Here is a 19,406-nt window from a genome sequence, read left to right on the forward strand (position 1 = left end):
TGAGTTCCAGGACAGCCAGGGCTATACAGAGAAACCCTGTCTCGAAAAACCAAAAAAAAAAAAAAAAAAAAAAAAAGATTTAATTCATTATTAGAACAGAAACGAGGGAAACATTGTCTCAAAAAACAAAAACAAACAAAAACAGAAACAAGGGGCTGGAGAGAGCTCCCTTGAGAGCTCTTTCAGAGCCATGGTGTTGGGCTCCCAGCCCGACTGAATGGCTCACAACCATTTGTAACTCCAGTATCAAGTGACACTCTCTTCTGGCCTCCGAGGACGCTGTCCTCACATAAGACACAGACATGCATGCAGGCAAAACACCCACACACAAAAACCAAAACAAAATAAATTCAAAATAAAACAAACTTACTTACTAAGAAGAACACTACCTTAAGTAGTAAGTTTCACACTGAGTAATTAGGCATTTTTTAAAAAAGGAACAATGTTACCAGTGAAGACTGATGTACTTGCAGTCAGGGTGTCTTACTGTGAATCCCAGCTTTTCTCACTAGCTGGGTCATTTTGCCTCAGTTTCCCTGCCTGTGAGATGGGAGAAATTGTTCATGCTTCCAAGGGAATCTGAGAAGCCAGAGTGAGAATCACAGCGCAGGATAGAGTGGGAGGGAAGCTTCGTCTACACAGGAGCCACCAGACCACCAGCGCTCGGGGAGAGTGGGATGAGCCAGCCTGGCGCCCAGCCTCACAACGGCCCATGCTACCCAGGGCGTTCACCCGATGAAGCCCAGCGGCAAACACCGCATGCGCACGGTAAACCCAGTGCTAGGTGAGGGTTGTCCGGGGAACCGGAGGCGTGGCTTCGCGTTTCCTCGGTCCAGAGGCGGGGCGCACGGGGATTGGCTAGATGAAGCGTGCAGCGATGGACGGGGTGGGGCGGGAGGCGATTGGCCGGATGCGCCGATGGGCGGGACGGGCGCGCGGAGATTGGCGGGATGCGGCGTGGCGCGGTGAGTGTGCTGCTGAGCGGGGTCAGCGTGGGTCCTGGGTCAGACTGGGGGCTACCTGGACAGCGGGCCGGGGTCCTGGAGGGTGCTTCGGACTGCAACGTGGGCCCGAGCTGGGCGCGTCTGCCTCGGGGCAGGTCTCCCGTCGCGTCCGGCCCGAAGCACCGTGTGGGCCGCTGCCACCACCGCGCGTGTTTGACTTACATTGAGTTTACATGCGTCCGTTTGGCAAATTCATAGGGTCCGCTCCCTAAGCCAGAGCTGCCGAGCCCGCTAGGGGAATTTGAACTTTGTAATAGCTTTACCAAAAAAGTAAAATGAAAAAGAAAGCTGTGTTCAAAACTTCCATTACTACATCTAGTCTGTTGTCATCTCAACTACGCATGAAGAGTGTGTTGAAATACTTTATACTGTATACTAAAATCCGCTGTGCATCCATCCCCCAAGAACAGCATAGTGGGCCTGGGGTGCAATACATCCTTGAAGAAAACACACCTCTGCCCTGCCGGAGCTTAGGCTGCAGTTGGAGGAGGCAAAGTAAATGCTTGAGAGATGATAACTGATGCAGTTGAGAGATGATAATTGATGTAGCAAATGCAGTTAATTAGATATGGGAAGGTGAGTTTAAGGAAAGACTTGAAAGGGAAGAGCCAGTAAGCCTTGGGGAAAGAAAGGACCCAGCAGGAGTAGAGAGGCCTCGACTTGAAGACCCTGCTGTGGAAGGTACACTTGGAAGGAGAAACGGGTGGGGGTGGGGGGACTGTTCTTACAGGCCCAGAGCTGACCTTACAGGTCATGGTAAGAACTTGGGGTTTTATTTACTGAAAAGCAACCTTTGGTGAGTTTTGAGCAAAACAGGGACAGCTTGATGCTTTATTTTTATCACTAATTATATTATGACAGGCTTCTTCAGTGATGCCTGACAGCATTCCCAGAGGTAGCGCAGGTCCCAGGGAGCTGAGCAGAGGCAGATCAATAATTCCATTTGAGGGTATGCAGAATTTGAGACCCTGGTGAGTGGGTAGAAATATGGAGAGGAGGAGGTGATGAACAAGGTTTGGAGCAAGCTCCAGGTTGTATCTGACTAGGTTATGGGGTGACACCTCTGGTCGTGTGTGCACATTGTGGACGGTGTGGTTGGGACACCAGGGGAGCTTTGGGTACCGGGAGGGATTGCAGGAATGCTTTTCTGTGTCTCTGCAGTTTTAACTCCTTGGCCTGGACACAGCTGCTTGGACCAAACAAGCCAGGAGTGCCGCCATGTTCTCAGAGCAGGCGGCACAGAGGGCCCACACTCTGCTCTCCCCGCCCTCCGCCAGCAATGCCACCTTTGCCCGGGTACCTGTGGCAACTTACACCAACTCCTCACAACCCTTCCGACTGGGAGAGCGCAGCTTTAACCGGCAGTACGCCCATATTTATGCCACCCGCCTCATCCAGATGAGACCGTTCCTGGTGAGCCGGGCGCAGCAACGCTGGGGTAAGCTTGGGGTACGTTGCTCTCAGCAGCCCAGCACCTAGAACTAGGACCTCATTTAACCTGGAATACTTTCCAGTTACCATGGAAATGGCCTCTTCAGCTCTCTGCTGCTTCTTTAAAGCGAGGATTAAATTAACCCGTGTGGTTAAAGTTGGGTTTGGCCCAGAGGCTGGTCAGAGGTAAGGGCTAGGTTCTGTCAGTGGAGGCTGCTGCTCCATCCATGGAGGAAATGGTTTTCCTATCCTCGATGTCTTCAGTGTGAATTGGTCACTGGTGTGCACCCTCTAGCTAGAGAGCTGCTCATAGCGGCAGGCTGGGCACCTTGGTCTTTGAGGGCTGGACCACACCCAGACCATAGCAGAGCCACAGGTGGGAGTGGTGGAATCTGCTGTTTATGTTGGCACCCAATGCTTCCATGTGGTGTCAGTCCCCTTCTGTGGATGGAGCTCTGGGTGGAGCTCTGAGGCATGTTCCTGGCTCTTCCAGGGCATGAGTGTGGTTCTTGCCCAGCCTCCGCTTCACCCTGCCTCCTCAGCAGTTGCTCCCAGGATTGGTCTGTGCTGATGAATCCCTGGAACTTACTTTCCTTCTTCCTGCCCAGCGTGGCTTTCCACATCTTTCCTGCCGGGCGTGTGGAGCCTTCACACATGTTCTGGTTTTCCTCCTGGGGACGCTGAATGAACAAGGCTGCTGACTCCACAGGGAATAGAGTGGGCCAGGGTGGAGGGGACACAGAGGTGAAGGATTGGGCAGAGCAGGGCCTGGCACGTGAGAATCCAAAGTCTTAGCTAGGCCTTTAATCTTAGTGCTGGGAGGCGGAGGCAGGTGGGTCCCCGTGAGTTCAAGGCCAGCCTGGTCTATGGAGTGAGTTCCAGGACAGACAGAGTTATGTCATAAGACCCTGTCTGGAAAAAAAATAAAAGACTACAGAGTCTTAAGGACACGGTAGTTGTTAGCACAGAGCATGTGACAGACATGTAGGTAATATACTTCAGTTACTTCCCATGTCCATGGCGAAGAAGTGCTGTACACAGGGGACTTAGGACAACACACATTTATTCTTCTATGGTTCTGGAGGTGTAAAGTCTGAAATCAAGTTAACAGGGCTGATTTCTTATAGAATAGTGCTTCTCTGCCTTCCTAGTGCTGCGGCCCTTTAATGCAGTTCCTCGTGTTGTGGCGACCCCGACTGTAACGTTATTTTCATTATTGCTTCACAGCTGTGATTTTTGTACTGTTCTGAATTGTAATATAAATATCTGATATGCAACCCCTGTGAAAGGATCATTTGACCCCCAAAGGGTCACAACCCACACGTTGAGAACCACTGTGGCTCCTGGTGGCTACAGGAGTCCCTGAGCTTGTTCCCTGTCTTCCCGTGGCCTTGCCTCGGACCTTCCCAGCCTCTTTGGATGTTTGGTGTCAAGGTCCCATTCCGCCCAGAGCCCTTTTATCCTCTGTGCGTGTCTTCGGGGTAGGGTTTCGTCGCCTGACTCTATGCCCTCGTGTCCAGGCAGCCGAGTTGAAGTGAAGAAGTTGTGTGAGCTGCAGCCCGGGGAGCAGTGCTGTGTGGTGGGCACGCTGTTCAAAGCCATGCCCCTCCAACCCTCCATCCTGCGGGAGATCAGCGAGGAGGTGAGCCTTTCCACCCCTGATGTGCCAACCTTGTCCGGTGGGTTGAGGCTGGGCCTCTGACTGTGGGGCATGAGAAAGCCAATCCAGGCAGGCAGGGATTGTAGTGCCACTTCGTAACACAGAAGCCGTGGCGACGTGGGCTCTAAGACTGCCTTCCATCTGTCTCCCAGCACAACCTGATCCCCCAGCCTCCTCGGAGCAAATACATCCACCCGGATGACGAGCTGGTCTTAGAAGATGAGCTGCAGCGTATCAAACTGAAAGGCACCATTGACATGTCAAAGCTGGTCACAGGTGGGAGCCGCAGGGATGCGGTGGGGATCCTGAGATGAGGGTGACTGCGCGTGGCTTAGCAACGGTGCGTTTGGAGATGCCCATAGCAACCAACATCTCAGGGGGTTGCCTCTGCGTCAAAGGCTGGTACACCAGAGGCCTTGGAAGTAGGTCTGTGTTCACATGGTCGGAGGCTGCTTGTCCGAGGATGACCATCTGGGCGGTCAGTCTGTCTGTCTCTACCCAAAAGCAGTAAGCTCGGGAAGTAGGCGTCAGTCCTAAGATTCCTGGAGTGGCTGAGTGGGGCGGCTAGGCAGTAGGGGAGTCTCAGAGGCTACCGTGGGGCTCTGACTTCTCCTTTCTCCAGGAACGGTCTTGGCCGTGTTGGGCTCTGCGAAAGACGACGGCAAGTTTCAGGTTGAAGACCACTGCTTTGCTGACCTGGCTCCACAGAAGCCGGTACCCCCACTTGACACAGACAGGTGAGGAGCCCCGCTCGGGTACCCCAGGGCCTGTGTTGGGAGGACATGCCTCTTCCCTCCAGCAGCCCGTAAGGCCTCACCTTCCTCTGCAGATTCGTGCTACTGGTATCCGGACTGGGCCTGGGCGGCGGTGGCGGGGAGAGCCTCCTGGGCACCCAGCTGCTGGTGGACGTGGTGACGGGACAGCTTGGGGACGAAGGAGAACAGTGCAGTGCTGCCCATGTCTCTCGAGTCATCCTCGCAGGCAACCTGCTCAGCCATAACACCCAGAGCAGAGACTCCATCAACAAGGTATGGCGTCCAGCTGCTCAGCCCTGGCCTGGAAACATGGCTGGCCGGGTCTGATGCTCCAGGGCTGTCCTCCAAAAGCCCCACTCCCTGAAGATATGGGGACTAGGGTGGAGTTCGAGGCCTGTCAACCACTCCCTACGTGCCCTGTCTACCTGCTGCTGGCCAGGGTCCCTGGTGGGCTCTGGGTGTCCCCCCAGTCAGCCTCGCCGAGGACCTGACTATATTGGGCCTCTTCTCCCAGGCCAAATACCTCACCAAGAAAACCCAGGCAGCCAGCGTGGAGGCAGTCAAAATGCTGGACGAGATCCTTCTGCAACTGAGCGTAAGCAACCTGGGGGCTGGCGGGCAGCAGACGTCCAGATGGGGAAGCTGCTGTTGGATGGGGAGGGTGGCTGGAGTAGGAGGCCTGTGAGCTCTCCCTGCCTTATGCCCTCCAGGCCTCGGTACCCGTGGATGTGATGCCAGGCGAGTTTGATCCGACCAACTATACACTCCCGCAGCAGCCCCTGCACCCCTGCATGTTCCCGCTGGCCACTGCCTACTCCACACTCCAGCTGGTCACCAACCCATACCAAGCCACCATTGATGGAGTAAGGTAGAGACAGTGCGAGGCCTGGGGGCAGAGGAGGTGGGCGGGCGCAGGGCTGCAGAAGGCCCTCCTGGCATCTGTCTGCCTTGCTCCTGCCATCAGGTGGGATCTCAGATAGTCTCTGTGGGTGGGGTGATAGTGATAGCCCTCCCCCCCGACACACACACACACACACACACTCCACAGTCAGCAGAGCCTTTGCCTTGCAGGTTCCTGGGGACGTCTGGACAGAATGTGAGTGATATCTTCCGGTATAGCAGCATGGAAGACTACTTAGAGATCCTAGAGTGGACCCTGCGGGTTCGTCACATCAGCCCCACGGCTCCAGACACTCTAGGTATCAGCTACACGTGTGGGACCAAGGGGTCCCCTGGGGTGGGTTCCCAGCACAACCGCGTATTCAGAAGCGCTGTTTTGACAACCGCCCTGGAATGTTGATTCCGCCCGTGGCCAGTGACGCTCCCATACAGACTAGGAGCATACAGCCCCCACTTCCACAGAGCACTTTTGTCACAGACGGGGTGCTGTTGGCATTCAGTGGGAAGGGAGGAACCCCTTAGCAGGACAGCTCAACAACAGGCCTTTCTCCAGGGTGCTACCCCTTCTACAAAACCGATCCGTTCATCTTTCCGGAATGCCCTCATGTCTACTTCTGTGGCAACACCCCCAGCTTTGGTTCCAAAATCATCCGAGGTAAGTTTTATCTTTCGGGGGCTCCGGGCCTGAGCTGTGAGGGACATTTTTTTTCCTCCCCTGGGTACAAAGGTCCCTCCCGGATTCAGTAGTGTGTGCAGTGGCTGTTGTGTGTGACATGGTGTAGCTGACTAGAGAGGGTCTCAGGTGGCTCTGAGCACGTGGTCCCACCGTGGCTGTTCTTTCTGGGGGCTTCCCTATAAGGCAGGTCCTACCCAGAACCTGAGACGGGCCCCATCTGACTGTTCTGCAGGTCCTGAGGACCAGGTAGTGTTGTTGGTGGCTGTTCCTGACTTCAGCTCCACCCAGACGGCCTGCCTGGTGAACCTACGCAGCCTGGCTTGCCAGCCTATCAGCTTCGCGGGCTTCGGGGCGGAGCAGGAGGACCTGGAGGACCTGGGGCTGGGTCCCTAGTGAGAGGCAGCGGGCTCAAGACATCACCCGTGCAATGCAAGCCCTGTAAATAAAACATGAATTTTTCACAGGTCCTAACCTCGTGCACTTGGGCATGTGTGGGATGGGACAGGTGGGGAGAGCAGCCAGCAAGCCAGCCTCTTGTCCAGCCAGTCAGAACAGGGGAAGGTGATGTCATGAGCTTGTTTTATTGGTGTGTGACATTGGCTTCCTCACCTGCCCCTCCCAAAGACTGGCAGGTAGAACTGGGGCGGGTAGACCAGAGTCCGCATAGACTCTGGTTTTGGGGTCCCAGTGGCTTTGATGTCCCATTCTGGGGGAGTGGGGTCCACCCAGGGACATCTGATGGCTATGTCTTCCAGCAAGGCTTGGGAGAGTCTGCCTTAGTTTGAATTGGGCAGGGCTTTGAGATCCCAGTCTCAGAAGTCCCCAAAGTTCACCGTGTAGGTCTCCACTGTTGTGAATGGAAATGTGAGGCCTGTGTCCATCTCTTCCTCCTCCTCCTCCTCCTCTATCCCCTCCACCTCTAGGTCAGTCCCATACTCTGTCTCAAACTCTGTCACTACTTCTGTGTAGGTCTCAGTCTCCGACTCCTCCCAGCCTGCGGTAGTAGTAGGTAGAACTTCCCAAGGCCTCGAGGTAATGGCTGGTGTAGGGGAAGGGGGAGGCGTAGGGGCAGGAGCGAGGCTTGTGGCAGGGCCTGCTGTAGAATTGAGGCGACGCAGCCGCATCTGTTCCCTCATGCGGAGCCGGTACTGTAGACGGCGCTGCTGCATGCGCCGCTGTTGGGGGGTCATGGGTCGTGAGGGGTCAACTCGGAGAATGGGACGGTTCCCGTTCATAGCCAAGATCTCCCGAATGCGCTTCCAATTGGATCGAGCCAGGATAAAGTTGCACTGGGTGGCCCCAATATCGTAGTCCACGTTGCAGATCTTGGCACTCGAGGTGTAACCCTCTGCATGAGCTGTCACACGGTACTCACCCGGGTTCAGAATGCGCCAGTAGTCACCTCCACTTGCTGTATAGGGAAAGTGTACCTGATTATCCCAGGGTCTCCAAGCCCTGCCCTCTTAGATTCCCCAGGCCCAGTCCTCAGATATCTCTCCACACCCTGTCCTCCTGAGTCCTGGGCAGGGTCCAGAAGGCCAGAGACTCGCTACATAGACCGGCTTGCCTTGCTGTCTGGGGAGCCTCGCTACTACTTTGAGAGGACAAGGAGAGCCCCACCCGAGAAGGCAGGTAAAGCTGTACACGTAAGAACCAGGTGTCGTGACACAAGCTCTAACCTCAGTACTCAAGGGCTATGAAGTTAAGGCTAGCCTGGGCTATACAGCAGGTTCCGAGCCAGCCAGAGGTACATGGTGATACCCTTAAAAAAAAAAAAAAAAAAAAAAAAAAAGCACATGCAAATACCTGTCTTCACGCCGTGGTTGATGCCACTCACGGAGATGGTGGCATTGGCAATGGGGACGCCTTGCTCATCTGTCACCACGCCCTTAATGCCACGGTGCACCTTCAGAAAGGGAGACGTGGTGGAAGCCCACATAGAGATTGGATGTCTACGCCCCTCCCAAGCTTCACGCCGCCTCTGTGCAGCCCAGGGTACCCCACCTGCTCCATGAAGGTGAGCAACGCTTCTTTGTTGTTCTCCCACTCTCGGGGCAGCTCGCTCTCGTGGGGGAACTTGTCACAGCCCAGGTATACGGAGAGCTCCAGACAGTTTGTGTGCAGGTAGCTGAAGTCATTGAAAGCTGGACGGACAGACAGACAGACAGACCTATGGTCATCTTCTCCCCATCCCTTCCTCGAGCCTTTCCCAAACTCTTCCCAGGCTTACTCCCAGAGCGAGGATTCCACTTGGCCCCGTTGACAATGCCCATGCCGCTGGTGTAGTCCTGGGCTTGGCACCCTCCTCGGTAGGGCTCCGTCATGGTGAGGTGGGCAGAGGCAAACGAGATGGCCAGCCAGCGGAAAATGGCGTGATCCGGAGTCTCCTGGGCCTCAGATACCCCGTCATCATCTTCTCCACGGGCAGCTGCCAGTGCCTCAGCCAACAGCTGCTCCTGGCTAGGTGTCCGGGCCATGTCATAGGGGTAAGACACAAGCCGCTCACCACCGTTCAGATTTGCACCCAGCACAAAGGGGTTCTTCTCCATCCAGGAAATAATGGCCCGGACTTCTGTGGAGACCTAGGGGTGGGTGGTATGAGCCATGTCCCCTTCCATCTGTGAGCACATCCTATCCATGGCCGTCTGATCTTCCTCTTGCCCTCCAGGGTCTCTGTGTCGTCACCTCAGCTTTCTGTCAGCAACCCCCTCCCCAACATGCTACCCCCCCCCCCAAGGCCTGCCACGGCTCAGCAAGCCAGGGTGCACCTCTCACCGTGGCATCTGGGGACAGGTAACGTTCGGGGATTGGCAAGTTATTGTTCGGGACCCTGTAGGGGACCCATTTCTTCTCCTCAGCTGCCCAGAGCACAGAGTTGAGATCTGGGAAGTCCTCGAAGATGTCAAAGCCCTCCTCGGTCCACAGCCCCAGTGCCCAGTTCCCAAACTCTGAGCCCTGCAAGGGAAACCACTGGTCACTACGGGATGGGAAGTCAAGGAGCCCCTGCCTCCGAGCTCCGCCCACCGCTCGCCAGCCCCACGCTGAGCGCACCATCTGCGCTGCCACCTCATAGCCATCAGGGTTCAGCGAGGGCACCAGGTGGATGCGCGTGTCCTGCACCAGGTTGCGCACTCTCGGGTTCCCATCGCGGTACTCCTGGCACAGGTACTGCATGAGGAGGAGCAGGAGCTCTCGGCCTAGCACCTCATTGCCGTGGATCCCAGCTGTGTAGCGGAACTCGGGCTCCCCTGCAAAGACAGGAGCCACAGCAGGCAGTGAGCCTGGTGAAACCTGGGGGCGACGAAGGAGGCTTGTGGTGTTCAGCAAGGCAAGCCTGGATCCCCTGGGGTTTCCAGGTCAGGCAGGAGAGGGTGATTGAGTGCGGCCTATCCACTGCACAGGCCCAGCAGGATCACAGCAGTGCAGGACCCTGGTGCTCTGGCCATTGGCAGAAGCAATGTCCCCCGGCTCTCACCCAGCTCATGTTCCCCAGGGTTGTCCGAGATTTCCATCGCGTAGATCTTGAGCCCTCGTGAACTCTTGCCCAGGCTGTAGGTGCGGGTGATTGTGGGACACTCCTCATTGACAGCCTTCATCAGCTGGCAGGGAGGAGACATGACGTCACTGGTCACTGACCGGGATGCTGCTCCCCTGGTGGGTTCTATGGGAAGAGGCAGGTAACTCCAGCCCCTCTCAGATGCCCCCAGGTACTAGTTTCCTCCCTAAAGCGACCAAGATTCCTTGAGGGGAGACTATGCCTTTAATAGTAAGGACAGGGGTAAGTAAGTATAAGCTCTCCTGTACCCCAGCAGGGCCCATCCCAGCCTGTGACTTGGGTTCCTAACCTGACGCATGTCCTTGTAGCTGTGGTGCCGGAAGTCCAGGCTGTCCGTAGTTACCACCTCGTTCTGTGCGTAGTAGCTGTAGACAGCTGCAGGAGAGCAGGCATACAGGGCCTGGACCAGTTGGCCATACCCAAAACACACGCAGCTACCCCCCAAATCACAGGCAGCCCCCCCCTTCACTCACGGGTCACGGGGCAGCCCAGCACCTCCAGGCGCATGCACAGGCTACCGTTCCAAGTGAGTGGATAGATGCGGATGAAACGGGCCACAACTGGCTCGGGGAGCTCGCTCAGCACGGGTGTGTCCTTGTCCACATTCCCATGGAAGGTCTAGAGAGAAGCAGGCCTCTGTGTCCCAGCCTGCCCCTCCCAAGGGTCCTCCCGGATCCAACCGTGAGAGCCTAGCAGCTCTCTGGCACCCACCATTTCCTCGTAGCCATTGGTGTACATCACCCAGGTCTGGCTGTCATTGCTGAAGCCCACGAAGAAGGTAGTCACGAAGTCGTCACTGTGGAGCAGACACAAAGCTGCTCCCACCCGAGGCTCTAATGCCCCGAGACCTACTTCTAGGCTAACAGGGCTATGGAGCATGACCTGGATCCCGGGAGCCAGATTCTGTGACTGTCTGGCCATGGGCACTTGCTGCTGCAAAGCCTGTCTGCCCATCTGAACGTGTGGACTGAGTAGCCATGACTGAGGGATGGAGACTTGGTTGGGCCCTCATTGATTTTCTGGCCTTCCCAGTTCAGGCCAAGGGCTGTCCTGAATGCCCCACATGGGACTCAGAGAGAGATGCTGGGCCCCCTGCCCCCTGCCCAAAAGCCCATTGACATACTGGATGCTGGAGTCCCGGCCCTGAGTGATGACGCCCGTGAACCGAGTCGTCCTTCGGGTGTCCACCTCTATCCACTGGGTCTGCGACTCGTCCTCTGCACACCATGCCCCGTCATAGTAGTCATCTTCGTTGGCACCAGCCTGTTGGAGGGGAGGCTGAGCATGGGCAGAGGAGCCTGGCCCGCTGCAGATGGACAGCCCACTCACCCACCTGCATGTTGAGCCGGCCCCGCTGGGCTCCGAGGCCATGGCGCAGCATAGAGGAGGCACGGATCTGGTTGTCCTCAATACGGTGTGACTCCATCCCAATAGGCGGGCACTCTGCAGAGGTACACGCCGTGGGCTAGCGGCTCAGACGCAAGCCTCCCTCCATTAATCCAGTGCCAACAAGCCTACAGCCCATACCACTTATACGTGGGTGCCAGCCGACTCAGATCAGGCCAGGAGCCAATCTGCCCCAAGCCTGCTTCCCCTGCCATCTACAGAATGAGATGCTGATCCTCAAGACTTATGATAAATCCAGGTCCCCAGGGACTTCACCCAGTTGAGACCATCTGTATGGTGGCTTCCAAATGAAACCTGCTTCTCTCCCTTGAGGCCCTGCCCCCTCCTACTATCACCCAGCTGCTGGATACCAAGAAGCTCTGTCCCCCCCCCCACAAGTCCCCCAACCCCCATAAGCAGGTCAGCCTCAGGCAGGAGCGTGCATGAAGCCGAGGAAGGCTCTTTAGCTCATGAGGCTCTCCGCTGTATGCTGCAAGAGTCTATGGTCGGATGGGCTTCTTGGGGGTCAAAGCTGCACCAGGAATCGGGTCCCATATATGGTCCTGAGTGGGTCCTCACCCTCCGCATAGCCTACTCACTGATTTTCTCCACTGGTGCCCACTCCTCCTCCAGCTCCTCGCCCTTCCGGGGCCCTGCTAACAACAACAACAACAACAACAACAACAACAAGGGGAGGAGTTAAAACCAAGGGCCTACAGCATCAAAAAAACAAATGCTGTCCCCATGGGTGCCCCGTGCACCTTTGTGGTCCTTGTTTTTCTCCACGGTCCACTTGTCCTCTGTGTCCTCCTTGGGGCTACTGCCCTCCTTTTTGGGCTTCTCTGGGGCGTGTAAGATTTAAAAAAAGAGGCCAGTCAGGTTGGCCCCGGGGCCTGGAGTAGGGGAGACTAGGCTGAACTGGGAATACGTGGGGAGGGGTGTCAGGTTGAGCTGGGGCATATGGAAGGATCAGGTTTGAGCTAGGGCTCCATGACGGTCAGGCTGACCTAAAAGCAAGCAGGAGGGGTCAGGCTGAGCCGGGGCTATGCGGTGGGGTTCAGGCTAAGCTAGGAATACATGAGGGTCAGGCTGACCTGAGAGCATGTGGGGAGGGGTCAGGCTGAGCAGGGGACTGAGGGATTCAAGTTGAGCTGGGGGCACATCTGGTAGGCACATCTGGCCTCAGGAGGTAGCCTGGCATGCTATCTGCCTGTTCTGACTCACTCATCTCTTCCTTTTCCTCGTCCACCTCTTGTCCAGCATCAGGCTTCTGCGGTGGAGGGTGGGGGAAATAATAGTCCACTGTAGGAGAGAAAGCCTGGGTCAGCTGGCCCAGATCTATGCTGCTCTGGGCTCCCGACCTCACAGGAGGCCGTAAGGCAAGCATTGACAATAGAGGAGAGAGGAGAGGAGGTAGAGCCAAGACTGAGGTCACAAGCCAATAAGAATCGAAGATGGGCAGAGAGTGGCACCAGGACAAGACAGGTGCCTGGGTGGCAGCTACTATTTGTGGCCAAGAAAGGTCAGACTTTGCGATCTGGGCAGAGGCCAAGGGTCTGAGGCAGGGACGTGGTAAGGACCTGTACAAGTCTAAAACCCAGAAAGGAAGAGATGTGAAGGATCCACTGGGATCTGGGAAAGGAGTGCGCCAAGGCCAACAGCCAAGCCCCTGGATTTAAGGTCATTTTCTTGTGCTCCAGCGGTCTTAGGCTATCCCAGGCTTGCTGTGGTCGGTAACTGGGCTCTGCTAGTGCCATGTTGCCCTGGCTCTTATTGACTGTGTTTTTAGGCTGGCCTTTAGCCATCTGGGTTTTGTGGTTATTATAGGTGAAGATGCTGATTTCTGAGTTTATCATCGTTGGATGGGAGTTTTTTGGATGCTTCCCCCTTGGTTTTTGTTTCTGTTCTGTCTACTGGCCTGAGTGGCCCTGGGGTTCTGGTTAGATTAGCCAGTCTTCAGGTCCAGTAGGATGTCTCCCCTGAGCTTTTTGTGGCCTGCATGACCTTTGGGGTCCCAGTACCAGTGTAGCCTGGGGTCCCTAGTGCTGGCAGGCCTCTGGGAAAGCAGGCCCAGTTGTGAGCCAACCCCATTGGAGAAGGCAGATGCAGTAAGATGGCAGGACGCCTGCTAGAACCCAGGGTATGGAGGGCAGGGCCCACATAGGGTAACAGGGCCAAGAGACTTAGAGACACACCTAGTGTCAAAGTCAGGGGTCAGGATTGTAGGTAGGGAAGGCCCAGTGTCCTGACTACACTCTCCACACCAGATGTCCATCTGTGTACATCTAAGGACTTGAAGATGCTACATACTCACAGTCATCATAGTTGGGGATCAAGTAGCTATCCCCATAGTCCGGAGGCAGCAGGGGCTTCAGAGGTGGCTCTGCGGAGGTAGGATGGCAGTGAGCCAGGGCCTCTCTTCTGACCCTGACCCCCCTCTGCTGCCTCCCATCCTACCAACTTCCTTTGTTTCCTCTGGCTCTTCGGTCTTCTCCTCGGGGCGCTCTGGCCAGAGCCTCTTCCTGCTGGGTGTTGGCCTGGGCTGCTTCTGGCGACGGATGTACTCAACTGTGGGGGGAGGCAGATTCTGAGCAGCCATGCTGGGTGGGCCACAGGTTGAACCCTCGGTGCCCAGGCCAGAGTCTAGCCCATGCCCAGGTGGAGGTCCCTACTTACAGTCCTCGTAATCTTCCCTCTCTATCTGGTCATTGTAGTCGAGTGTGGGCATCTCCGTCTCCTCCTCTGGCTCTGAGGGGAAGAGAACAGTGGCCTGGTGACAACCCTACCAAGGTTCCATCCAGGAGACCTCTTGGTGTAGCAGGGCCGTATGGCCAGTCGCCCTGAAATCAAGAGGGCGACAGCTGCTTACCCGGCCGGTGCTGCTTGGCCTCCACCTGGGTCTCTTCTCCTTGACCTTGCCAGACGTTTGGGAAGGTTCTGTCTACAACACAGAAGTCCAGAGAACGGATGACAGGGGGGGCCTACCTGGGCCACCTCGAGAGTCTAAGACCACAATGCATCAGAGCCTTTGTGGATGTTATAGACACCCTCCTAAGACCACAGCTCACTCCAAAGAAGCAGAGGAAGCTCACTTCCACCCCACCTCTGAAGCCCCTGTTGCTCCCCGGCTGGAGGGAATAGCTACTTGATCCCCAACTACAATGACAGTATTTAGTATCCCAAAGTCCATGGGATATAGTATAGTCCTAGTGTACACTGAGGCTAGAGAGCTATGCTGCTGTTTGTGGGGGCGCTTACCATAAAGCTGATGCCACATGAGGAAAGCAGGAGGAACCAGGGGACAGAGCTCTCACCTATAAGCTCCCAGGCTTTCTCTCTGCCCAAGAGCAGCAATAACAGAACTCACTGAGAAAGCCACCAAGTTAATGACAAGGCCTCAAAATTCCCTTGTCTCAGAGTTCCAGGAATCTCTCATTTCTCCATCCTCGAAGAGGTCACAGAGCCCCAGAGATCCTGCTACAAACCTCTCTCCTGTGGTAGCTCCTGGGCGCTGGGGTTGGAGGGTGAGGGGAGTAACCGCTCCAGTGTTTCTAAGGGGGCCACAGTTGAGAACTTCTTTCCTGCCGAGGGTCTCTTAGTGGCCTTGGGTGGCTTCTCCTTAGGCTTCTTGGTGGCCTTGGGTGGCTTCTCCTTGGGCTTCTTGGTGGCCTTGGGTGGCTTCTCTTTGGGCTTCTTGGTGGCCTTGGGTGGCTTCTCCTTCGGTTTCTTGGTGGGCCTGGCAGAGCCCTCCAGGTGTTTTGTGGCTTTGGGGCCTTTGTCCTTCTTTCCTTTCTTTTCTTTGTCTTTGTTCTTTTCTGGAGGGACTGTCAAGGATGAAGATGCAGGAGCAGACAATCAGAGCCCAACCTGTGTGCCCACACGGTCCCCCTGGATGCCCAGAGCCTGGGTGTGAGGGCACCTGTCAGTCCCTGGTCTGGAAACTGAGGTTAGCCATTTGCCCAAGCGGTAGAATGAGACCCTTGTCCAGGCCTCCTGTCTGCACATCCAGAGTGATCAGCAGCAACTCTTGACTGCTCTGAAGTAGTGAGTTTGGGGCATGACATATAGGGAGACATCTCCGTCTGCCCAAACCTCCACGGGGTCCTCATAATCCCTAATTCACAGGTCTGCACAGTTCTGTGCAGGGCATGGAAGGTCCCTGAAAGAGCAGGGCTACCCAAGCAAACAGCCAGGCAAATTAAAGACCGTGGCTTGGTCTTCCAAGAGCCTCCTTTCAAGGGAGAAGAAACGCTTCAAAGGGACACTCAGTCAGGCTGGAGATGTAGATCTGTACTAGACCAGTCAGTCCCCTGGTATGTAAGGCCCTGGGTTTGGTTCTCTAGCATTGCCCCATGGGAAGAAGGCAGGCAGGCAGGTGGGCAGTCACTCAGTAGGTCTTGAAGTCCCAAAAGGTTCTCGTTGAAATCCAGAACCAACCGGAGGCCCTTATCAAGGACAGAGGGAGGGGCAGGTAGGTAGTTCTCGGTGCTGGCTCATCTCAGAGAAGTCTAGTAGCAGGGGCCACCCTCCCAGCACCCTAGGAGCTACAAATGCTGCGTGCGGAGAATGTAATGGCAGATGGGAAACACACAGGCAGCTAGCTGGCTGAAACACAGGGAAACACAGCAAAACATGCAGCAGGAGCAGGGTCACTTGGCAATGCCCAGAAAGTCTTAGTTGCTGAAGGCAAAGTGTGCAGGGAGGTGAGGGGTAGGGAGAGCAGGACAGATCTACAGCAGTGGGGGCCGGAGAGGGGAGTGGCTGACCTCAGGAATGATGAATGGTGCCTTACAGTCTCCTGGGAGAGAGATCACAAGATCCGTTGCCACTCTCCAGAGGGCCATGAAAAACAGCTAAGATTTACTGACAATGATTACATAAGAGGCTCTGGGTTGCATGTCTCTGGGATGCTATCACCTCGCTTAGTTCTGACCATCTCAGACTGCCCACTTTCACCTGGAAGTCTTCCCTACCCGGCTCCCCTGTGTGTGTTCCTGTGGGTGAAGAGGAGACAGGCAGATGTCTAGGCGTGAAGCTTGCCACTAAGAGACGAAGGCCAGTTCGAACAACAGGGAGGTGAATCGCAATTCGCCTCTCGTCCAAACCTACAATCTCTTGAGACCTGGGATGAAGAACTTGGGCGACCTCAAAAGCCCAGCGCCACCCTTTGCTGTACACACACCTCCAGGTCTCCAAACTCCAGGACAGAACTGCCGCCTGGCACTGTGTTGCCTTGCTTTGCCTTGGGGAGACATTCCTCATGGGGCAGCATGGGAAATGGCTAGACCCTCCAGAGCCCCTGTATGCTCACTTGATGACATGAACATTCATGTCACCAGGTTCTCACCTTCTGCATCTGCCCGCTGCTTGCCCCCTGCCTTGGATTTGCGGGGACGCTGGGTGGGTTCGGGAAGCGGCTGGACTTCCACGTCGTCTTCCCGGGGCGGGGACTGGGTCTCCAGCTCCGAAAGGAAGCCTTCGAGGAACTCCTCGATCTCGTCGTCCGTCAGCACTGTCTGTGGGCTCCCCTCGGGGCACAGCGCCAGCAGTGCCAGGAGGCCGCAGAGCAGGGATGCGGTGCGCACCGGAGCCATGGCTCTGGACGCGCGCGGGAGCCGGGTGGGCTTGGGCAGGGACTTGGGTGGCAGGGGCGGCGCCCCGCGTGGGGGCGGGAAAGGGCGCAAGGAACGTGGACGTCAAGGGTATCCAGAAAACGGTGGGAGAGGGAGATTCGAGGAGAACGAGGGGTTCCAGGAGAGGTTCTAGCGGGCCCAGCTCCGGCGGCAACTGGGCGCTCCTGCCCCGCGTGGCTAGCTCTCACGCGGACCGCCCTCCAGAGCGCTTGCGACGGCCTGGCCGGGGCGGGGGCTTCGGGTTTCCGGAGGGGGAGGAGGAGGAGCCGGTCTTGGACCGGGGGCTGCGGGGGAGGGAGGCGGAGCAGCACGGAGCCCGGACTAATAGCAGCGTCAGCGCCCAGCTTAGAGGGTCTGGGTGCAGGGCGCCTAGCGGGGAGGAAGGCCTGGGAGAAAAGAATGCAAGAGTTATGGCAAAGGAAGTGTGCGGAGCCTAAGGAGACCTATGCTCTACCCGCTGTGCCCTCTGCCCTGAGCCCAGGGAACTTGCTAAGGGAGGGAGGGAGTAGTCCGTCCCCCCCCCGTTCTTCCCCCCCCCCCCCCCGTACTGGCGATCGCCTCCTTCCCACTCTCTGGAGCTCTGGAGGTTAGCTCTTCAAAGTGTCACCTGCTGTGTGCTGGCGCAGGTGTCACCTTCGTCCAGTTATCACCAACATCCCAGGTCTTTGGAGCCAATTTTTGCGAGGGAAACTGTGAAAAGCTGTTCTCAGCAAGCTGCTGTCCTTATAAAGATAGGTGCCCCACTTCAGAGCTCAGGACTCGGGTCCCGAGGTGGAGTAATATCTATTTCTTTCCTTCCTCTACCCAGAATCGGTTAAAACAAAAAATTGTTTACAACAGCTTCAGCTACCACACAGGCCTAGAGGGTGCATGGAGCCCCAGAGGATCCCGGGATTCGTCAGCCGAAGTGCCAAGGTGTCTGCCACTGGCTTCTAGAATACAAACGTTGGTTGGCTGGTTCTAATGGCCATCACAGCTAAGCCCGGGAATGCCAGAGCATTTACCCCTGAAGGATTAAGGATGTGAACGTGGGCTTGTAGCCATAGGTCCAGGGCAGTGGCAGGCAGCTATCAACCAAGGTGGGGAGGTACTCTGATAGAGAAGAATAGCGGCCTCGGGATGATTGACATGGGAGAGTTTACATCTCAGCTGGAAGAGAAAAAAGAAAAAGCAGGTCAAGAAACACCAACATGAGGCCACCTCCTCAATCTCTCACCCCCACCCTCCCCGCCCAGCATGAACAGGGAGAAAAATGGGGGAGATTTTCAGGGGCTGGGCTCTGTACCCCACTGCTCTCAGGGAGTGGACGAGCCCCTCCCGGCAGTCTCCTTTCTGGCTCTCCTTGAGGAAGCATCGAAACTATGCCAAGAACTGGTGGGGGGGGGTGTCTAACCCATCTCAGCCCTCATAGCTGTCTGACTCATCAGGGGAACTCCGTGTCCACAACTTACTATATGCATATTAAATGGACCACTTTTCTGGTTTATTCGGGTGTTTTTTTCTGAGACAAGGTTTCTCTGTGTAGCCCTGGCTGTCCTGGAACTCACTCTGTAGACCTGGCTGGCCTCGAACTCAGAAATCCGCCTGCCTCTGCCTCCCAAGTGCTGGGATTAAAGGCATGTGCCACCACTGCCTGGCTAAATGGACCACTTTGTACTGTGCCTAGCATACAGGTTCAGCCCTGGCATCCCACAGGCTGTTGGTCCTCATCTGCTTTGCTCTCCCTCCCCCACCCTGAGACAACCCTCTCCCAGCTAGGCCTCACCATGAGAGACTTCAGCCTGGTTGTAGAGCAAGAGTGAAGCAAGTCTCAACCACGGTCACCTTCTGAATCATTGTGCTCAAAGTCAGTTCTGGGAATTGGCTTCCGTGCCCCCAGTCTGGTCCAGTGTGTCATGCTGGGTATGCCACAGGGTGCATGAGGGGACATGGATGTCACTTCCCTAGGCATGGGTCATACTTGGACTGAATTTGGGCTGGATAGTCTCTGCCAGGGAAAACAGAAGCCATTTCAAAAATGGAAAACAAAAAAAAAATCTAAGGTCTAGAAAGCCTTTTCCTGAGCCTCAGTGAGTCACTGACAGGAATGTGAGCAGGGGAGCCTGTGAGGAGCTGGGCCCAGGAGGCCTGAGGGGTTGAGGCCTCCCCACTGAAAGTCCAGAAAGGTGGGTGGGAGCACAGTGCTATGCTGGTGGTCCTCCCCCGAGGGAGCCCGTCCTCAGGAAGTCTTTCTCTTTCTTTCTTTCTTTCTTTCTTTCTTTCTTTCTTTCTTTCTTTCTTTTTTCTTTTTTTCTTTCTTTCTTTTTTTTTTTTTTTTTTGTTGTTGTTGTTGTTTTTCGAGACAGGGTTTCTCTCTGTAGCCCTGGCTGCCTGGAACTCACTCTGTAGACCAGGCTGGCCTCAAA

General features: G+C 55.9%; 2 protein-coding genes across 3 annotated transcripts; one reads left to right on the top strand and one right to left on the bottom strand.

Moving 5' to 3' along the window:
- The first annotated feature begins 900 nt into the window (after nucleotides 1-900).
- On the top strand, nucleotides 901-6,893 carry Pold2 (DNA polymerase delta 2, accessory subunit). The gene is made up of 11 exons (XM_021211284.1): nucleotides 901-965; nucleotides 2,166-2,442; nucleotides 3,956-4,077; nucleotides 4,248-4,371; nucleotides 4,718-4,832; nucleotides 4,925-5,123; nucleotides 5,365-5,445; nucleotides 5,561-5,718; nucleotides 5,922-6,049; nucleotides 6,304-6,405; nucleotides 6,659-6,893. Exons 2-11 carry the CDS (start codon nucleotides 2,223-2,225, stop codon nucleotides 6,817-6,819), a joined length of 1,410 nt encoding a protein of 469 aa, XP_021066943.1. The 5' UTR covers nucleotides 901-965; nucleotides 2,166-2,222; the 3' UTR covers nucleotides 6,820-6,893.
- Aebp1 (AE binding protein 1) lies at nucleotides 6,834-17,248 on the bottom strand. 2 transcript variants are annotated; one of them, XM_021211281.2, is made up of 21 exons: nucleotides 16,716-17,248; nucleotides 14,854-15,192; nucleotides 14,238-14,309; nucleotides 14,045-14,116; nucleotides 13,826-13,936; nucleotides 13,683-13,751; nucleotides 12,593-12,670; nucleotides 12,130-12,210; nucleotides 11,968-12,024; nucleotides 11,316-11,425; nucleotides 11,106-11,245; nucleotides 10,694-10,778; nucleotides 10,456-10,600; nucleotides 10,272-10,357; nucleotides 9,902-10,025; nucleotides 9,478-9,674; nucleotides 9,202-9,381; nucleotides 8,657-9,008; nucleotides 8,431-8,570; nucleotides 8,233-8,332; nucleotides 6,834-7,837 (listed from the first exon to the last, which is right to left on the bottom strand). In XM_021211281.2, exons 1-21 carry the CDS (start codon nucleotides 16,960-16,962, stop codon nucleotides 7,239-7,241), a joined length of 3,384 nt encoding a protein of 1,127 aa, XP_021066940.1. In that variant the 5' UTR covers nucleotides 16,963-17,248; the 3' UTR covers nucleotides 6,834-7,238. The 2 variants fall into 2 exon arrangements, with proteins under 2 accessions (XP_021066940.1, XP_021066941.1); XM_021211282.1 differs by having other exon boundaries at nucleotides 6,987-7,837; nucleotides 11,968-12,021.
- Nucleotides 17,249-19,406: the final 2,158 nt, after the last annotated feature.

The sequence above is a fragment of the Mus pahari genome, chromosome 13 (genome assembly GCF_900095145.1).
Source record: "Mus pahari chromosome 13, PAHARI_EIJ_v1.1, whole genome shotgun sequence".
Taxonomy (NCBI): domain Eukaryota; kingdom Metazoa; phylum Chordata; class Mammalia; order Rodentia; family Muridae; genus Mus; species Mus pahari.